General features: G+C 35.2%; 1 protein-coding gene across 1 annotated transcript; it reads right to left on the bottom strand.

Annotated features, from left to right (window-relative positions):
* Positions 1 to 3,954: 3,954 nt before the first annotated feature.
* LOC113505759 lies at positions 3,955 to 4,599 on the bottom strand. Its single transcript, XM_026888564.1, has one exon. The coding sequence runs from the start codon at positions 4,597 to 4,599 to the stop codon at positions 3,955 to 3,957; it is 645 nt and encodes a 214-aa protein (XP_026744365.1).
* Positions 4,600 to 7,149: the final 2,550 nt, after the last annotated feature.

Genomic DNA, 7,149 nt, shown 5'->3' with positions numbered 1-7,149 from the left:
AACCGACCTCGACGCGGGCGAAAAGCAAGTTTTAATAAAAGTGAAAATTGACATGAGCATCGTCCTATAAGGGGTGATAGATTTCATTTGTTTTCCTAGCACGTACCTACGAGGTCTAAACTGAAAAAAAAACTATATTTATTTCGTTTAAATTACCAGACGTCGTTTTAAGAATTCAATATGCTAACAAATTGATAACGTCTATTTTGATGTATCATTTGAATTTCATAGTTTTTTTTTTATATCAGTACTGTTCTAAGCTCGCCAGTAGTTTTACAATTTTACCCTTGTAACATCCCCTTGATATAAATTGCGATAGTTTTAAACTTTTAATTGTCTGCGTGGTTCTTCATGATAACGGTAGAACTTGGTGGTGCTCCTAATGACTTTGACAATGAAAGTTTAATATGCTGCGTATTAAAAAAAAAACCTTTAATTAAATTACATTCTACGGCTATCTATTATACACGTTGATATAAATATCATGTATCAAACATGTAATTATGAGCCTGTAATTATTTTATTTTTACCCTTCTCGGGTACAATAAAGATACCTACTTCTTATCAATAATTTACATACATTACTCAGAAATTAAAATTTTGTAAAATATTAAAAGAATATTTTATAAATATTTGTTTGCATAGCGTTTGAGGATCACATTATTGAATATAAAAGACGCAATTATTGACTCATCTATACTTCTATACTAATATATAAAGCTGACGAGTTTGTTTGTTTGTTTGAACGCGCTAATCCCAGGAACTACTGGTTCAAATTGAAAAAAATCTTAAAAAACGAGTAGGAATCCTAATAGTGTTTTTTATAGTTGATTGCGTTTTGTTCTCTTCAAATTTTCACGTGATAAAATTCCTTGGAGAAATACTAAGATGCTGTGATGTAATGTAATGTGAACAAAGATAAATATCTTCGTTCACTCATATCCTTGGTCATATGCCTTGGTCTACTTAAAAGGTTAGTAAACTTTCTGGTTTGGTGGTGGTGGCATACTTTTATTCTGTATTTTGGTGAGGCAGTTAAATAGAGTCTTCTCGTTTTTTGAATACAGTTTGCGATGTGGTACATCATAATCTTCATTAATTAGAACTGGCGATAAAGTTACTAAAAACAAGTTTTTAGATTGTTTTTTGCTTTGGAATCAAGTTCTCGAAAATTCAAACGAATTCAAACTCGATGGTATTTTACAGCGCTTCTGTTATTACATTCTAGCTCCAGCATCAGAACAGCTTTTTGTCAAGTCAGAATATTACATTGACGCGCAATATACATACGCTGTCAAAATTTCACCTTAATCGAAAACCAGGAAGCGAATCAAATTTGACATGCAACAGACAGACAGATAATCAAAATTCCTAAAATTTAAAAACAGATAGGCTACGGAACATATGAAACTTGTACAACCTAGCGCTTGATTTTTTAACAAACAGTTAGATTCCTATTTGTCATATATTATTTCTACTACTACGAATATATCTATGTAATTACATATTTATATTCTTTTAAACCGCAGATATCTTCATTTCAGCAACAGTATTTTGAGTTTGTCTGTTTTTAAAAGCATGTTTTATCACTTACCTCTTTAAACAGCTACCTTGCAAATAAAGCATGAAAATCGCAGAAATCAATCGCGTGTACCCGACCTAACAGTCGCTTGTAACTGCAAACCAATTAATGCGTCCACTCCACGTTCGCGAGTAATTTGAGAGCGAAACATTTTTAACAGGTTATTAAAAATCTGCATTTTTACTTTTTGATATGTTTTCCTTATATTTTGGTAGTATTCCATAAGTTACTGTGGATACGTGTTTTATGGGATATGAAACTTATTTGTAGGTTTAGGCGAGGTTCTGTCTAGAGTATAGTAAGTTAAGTGTTATTAGGGTTCAATACCCAAGGGATAAAAACGGAACCGTATAACTGAGGCTGTCTGTCTGTCTGTTTGCCACCAAGCTGTATAACGTAGACCATGATAGACATGTAAAGTTTAGAAGAGATGTCTTTCTCTAGTCGCTATTAAGCGTTAGGTGACTGTTATGAACATTTAAATTTGCTGGGTGGGGGTTACTGTTTTGTATATGTATATTTAGCCCATTTTTAAGGTAACCTCAATGCCGCAAACCGGTCTTGCACTTCACGGTTTATCCAAAAATTGGATAGCAATGTGTATTGTTTAATTGATTTTTAAAAACACTATTCTCGTTGGAAATACAACCACAGTGGCGTCGTAGTGTGGTGCATTGGTAATGTAAACTGATTTGACGTTATTCGATACCTGCATAGACAACAATGAAAAAAATAAAGTATATGTATCACAACAATACGTAGAGTGAAGTACATATGTGTAGTATAATTAAAACTTCGAGGTACCCTCTACATAATATACCTACTTCTTAAAACCACTCAGATACACGTAACAGGGGTCGCAAAGTTAAATGTAATAACTTGCCAAGACTCGCCAACATATGTCCTTAAAAATATTGATAACAAGTTCAATGAATAAATTAAACAACTTTATAAGCGGCCAAGTTTTATGAGCTCGAAATAAAAGTCGCTACGTAAAGTATGTGACGGGCTGTGAAACGTGCTAGTATTTTGCGTCGTTACTAAAGATTACAAAATGAAAAAAAATATATTAAATTGACATTTAAAACGGCCTCGAACGAGATGGTGCGACGAACTGGATGCATAGGTACCACAAACAATGGAAGGAAAAAGGAATAGACCGGACAGGGTGGAAAAATCTAAGGGAGGCCTTTGCCGTGCAGTGAGACAGTAATGGCTAAACAAAAAAAAACATTTAAAAATTGAATAAACAAAATGAAAATTATTACAATGTTTACGATAAAACATCGTCCTTTTCCTTGAGTTGAGTCATATGTATTAGGACTTTTCTGCTCAGTTTTTTACGCCACCTGTCATTCAGAAACCTTTTCTTTCATCATCGGCCTAGCCTTTTCCCAACTGTGTTGGGGTCGGCTACCAGTCCAACCGGTTTCAGCTAAGTACCAGTGTTTTACAAGGAGCGACTGCCTATCTGACCTCCTCAACCCAGTTACCTGGGCAACACAATACTCCTTGGTTAGACTGGCTGTCAGACTTTTTTCAGCTTCTGACTATGTGTAACGACTGTCAAAGATGTAGGAATAACAGCCGGGACCCACAATTTAACAAGCCTTCCGAAACGGAGGAACTCGTTATGATAAAGATGGTCACCCATCCACGGACCAACCGCGTCAAGCATAACTTAACCTGTGATCGAATCACTTATGCGGTTATAGCTTAGCCACGAGCTCCTCTTAGAAACCTTTTCTTTATTTCCAAAAATCTTAAAAACGAGCTTTATGGACGTTAAACGACATTAAAAAAGGGACTAAGATTTTGTGTTGCACCATAATATGATAGTCTTAATAACATAAGCTTATCTTTCCACAGTAATACCACGTGCTATACTAGTATGAATACATCTTCTATCGTAAACCGTACATAAACTCCCGCTGACTGAACTTGGCTGTCGTTTTCATTTTATTAGAGAGTTTACTTTCTCATTCGTCGCGCTATCAAAGGAGTATTGACATAAAGTATGAATTGTTTGTGGTTCTGTACAAGTCACGAGCAAACATATGTTTGAATTGAATTTTGAAAGGTTCCCTTTATATTTTTTTATGATTTTATTATAGAAAATTTGTACGTTATTGACATCAATAAAGAGCTGTATTTTTTTCAACTTACTTATAGGACCTTATTATTCGCTAGATGTTGGTTTGTCATTTAATAATAATAATAAAACTTTATTTTCAGACATAACATCCATAGAGTTAAAATTATACACAAGCAGTTACTTACAATACAAATAAAATAAAAACGAGAAGTTTAAAATTAAAAAAACAAAACACTTTACAATAAAATAAAAACGAGAAAATTAAAAAACAAAACACTTATTTTACATATCTGAATGACGGTCTGTGAGTCGTCATCCAGTGCCACATGATAGGGCTGTCAACCCTACTAGCCACAGTAGCAACGAGATTGTTGGAGCTGTCGCGCACTCGCCGCATCAGTGAGCGTATTATACAGTGAAAATCAGGTATACCTGCCTCGGCAAACATCCCCGATGCACTGCAAAAGCGCGGCAGCCCCACCATAACCCGATACGCGTCATTATATTGGACTCGCAGGGCACCGTACGAGCTCTGTGTATAGCGGACCCATAGGGCACACGTGTACAGCGACTGGCAATACGAACGAAACAATGTTTTCTTGACATCCGCTGAACATCGCGCAAACCTACGGGCCAACATATTACACCTAACTGTCAATGCCCTACGCTCCCTCTCAATGTCCACATCATCTGTTAAATTATCGGTGACCCAATGTCCCAGGTATTTAAAACGTGTGACTCTAGACAACTCGACGCCCGCCAGTGTAACTGGCGGCACATCGTCGTAAGTCTTATTTCCGGCCTTGAACACCATGAGTTCACTCTTCACGGCGTTATACCTGAGACCGTGAGCCACCGCATAATCTTCACAGATTCGGACGAGCCTTCTCATAGCACTGATTGATGGGCTCAGCAGTACCATATTGTCGGCATAACTAATATTGTTGACACACTGCCCGTCGACAGAACATCCAACACTGGCACTGCTGAGCTCACAAATCAGTCGGTTAATGATGTTTTAAAGTAATATAAGAAACGGTGAGAAAAGCATTTAGGTTATTGATTTGAATTCTAATTAAAAAATCTTAAAGTCAAAAGTATTATATATATATAAGTAGGTTGAATGTTGCATATTATTATTGTGAAACCAACTTTGAAACAAAGCAAAAATAATTTCGGACTCATTAACTTTATTTCTAAAAATAATTAAATGTTTTTTTTTATAAACCTTCTTTACTCCTTTTGCTTACTGTCTGTATATAAGTCAAGAAACACCTAAAAACACAAACAACAATACCTAACATAACAAAATTAGCATTACAAAGGCTGTTGCACTAGCGATTGACAGCGAGGTGAGTCACCTCCACGTAATTGCAGCTAAAGCGGCCTAAATGAGCCAGGTTCCCGCCGAACGAGATTCATTACGAGTCACGTTCCAAATTGTGGAAGCGAATAGTGCGATGGGCACTACAGAATTTAAAATAAAGTAAATTTTAACTTCATGTTTTCGTTCGTCTCGCTGCTTAAGCTCAGCAGCAGCACCTCATGATTAAGGTCTCCGGTTGTGTCTCTAGTCGGGCTAACCAGATAAATACTACATTCGTTGTCAAATGTCATCAAATGTACAAAAAATTGTCTGAATAATATTACTTAATATTGCAAACTTGAGCGCATTATTTTAATAAGTGGCAGGTTGAGTATTTGTGAAATGTTTTTAATAAATGCAATAAGAGCAGTATCAATGTAACGATTGTTTTGTGATGCTACGTAATTTTGACATCTAAATGATGCAAACGCGTCTTTAAACGACCTCTCTTTCTAAAAAATAATCTCAAAGAGGTTTACTTTCAAAAAAGTTATTCTTTACGTTTATGCATAATTTTGGTACAGCCAGTTTGGAAACGAAAGAAATGAACAAAATTTCAACTTTTCAAGTATCCCAATAATAGTATCAAAGTCTTACGAAGCCCTGCAACCCAATTAACTAATTGGTTCGTAAATTCATACCTACTCAACCTCATTAAATTCAATTGGACGTCGATTTAAAAAGGTCAGAAAAAAATCATATACACAAAAGTATATGTATAAAATAACTGTTACTTAAAACAAAGTTGTTGTAAAATCGTCTCGTTCTCTTCATTTGAATTGCAATAGAAACCGCTTTTAATTAATTACTCTATCGAACATTCATTAAGGCTTCAGCGGTAGTCTTTAAAGGCTAAGTAATTGAGCAAGCTAATTATAAAAGTGCATCCCGTTCAAGTTTAATATCCTACTTAACTACCCACTAAAGGTACTAGCTCCAACTAGAAAATGAGCAAAATTTATTACATTTAATTTATTGACTTTTATTACTCTCCATAAATTAAGAATATAGGGAATCATTTTTAAATACCAACCAATTACCCATACTTCAATTTTGCTTCAAAATATCGCACTTAAATAGTATAAACTAGTTCACTGGGACTACAGCCAATATCAACACGTAAGCAAGGGCGCGAACTAACGACACAGTTCCAGCAACGAGTTCACATTAGCACAATTTCGTCACACCCGTACTTACGTGCGAACAATTTCTTTTTATAGCAGACCGTTTTACGCTCCGAACGATAAATTCTTTATGTGTCAACGTCTGTGCCTATTTAGATTTATTAGATTGGGCCGCTTCTAAGTGCTTCGTGTCTCGTCTTAGCTTCTTCGAATGGGAATGTAATTTCGAATCGTTTTTGAGTTGCTTTTGTTTCCAATGAGCCGTGTTTGACTTGTTCAGCTTCTTGATTTTAACGCTTTGAGCGCTGAGTTTGTTTGAGCTTGTACTGTTTGTTCAGACATTTCCTCGTTCGAGTAATGAGTATTGATTTTGATGTTTGCATAACGCAGGTTGACTGTTTTAGATTTGCAGAGGATTGGCGTCATCAGGATCAATTTTAGGTGTTCAAATTCAAACTCTCATATTTCATCAAATTCTACTGTTAAACCATCTATAAAATGCATGTAACATCCACACTAATTGTTACAATTATGTTCAATCAATAAAAGTAAAACGATTTAATTTTACCATCACAACATAAACGATTCCTTTTAAAATGTATTTCCCATTGATAGGAAAAAGGGTAACAGTAATGTGAACCTCATACATATTCAATTGACAATTTGATTGAACGACCCAATTCATGTTGTTAAGTGCGGGGCAATCTGTGCCAATTGAATTATTTGCTGCGAGTCCCGTTGTGTGTCAGAACAGTGAAACAACTGGCATCAGGGAAAATGGAAAAGTTTACTGTGTAATCATTGGCTACTAGTTGGCATTAGTGATGAGTCAGCTAATTACATAGTTATGAAAATTCAGGTAACAATTAACTCTAAATTAAAGTTTAATGTAATAATTTACTCTGTTAGTATGTTATATTATCCATTTTGCATTTTCATTTATCTCAAGTGTATAAACAAATGCATTTCCTGGTTTGACCTT

Source organism: Trichoplusia ni, chromosome 27, assembly GCF_003590095.1.
Source record: "Trichoplusia ni isolate ovarian cell line Hi5 chromosome 27, tn1, whole genome shotgun sequence".
Taxonomy (NCBI): domain Eukaryota; kingdom Metazoa; phylum Arthropoda; class Insecta; order Lepidoptera; family Noctuidae; genus Trichoplusia; species Trichoplusia ni.
The sequence above is the reverse complement of the archived record's forward strand: the minus strand, read 5'-3'. Positions and strand labels throughout refer to the sequence as shown.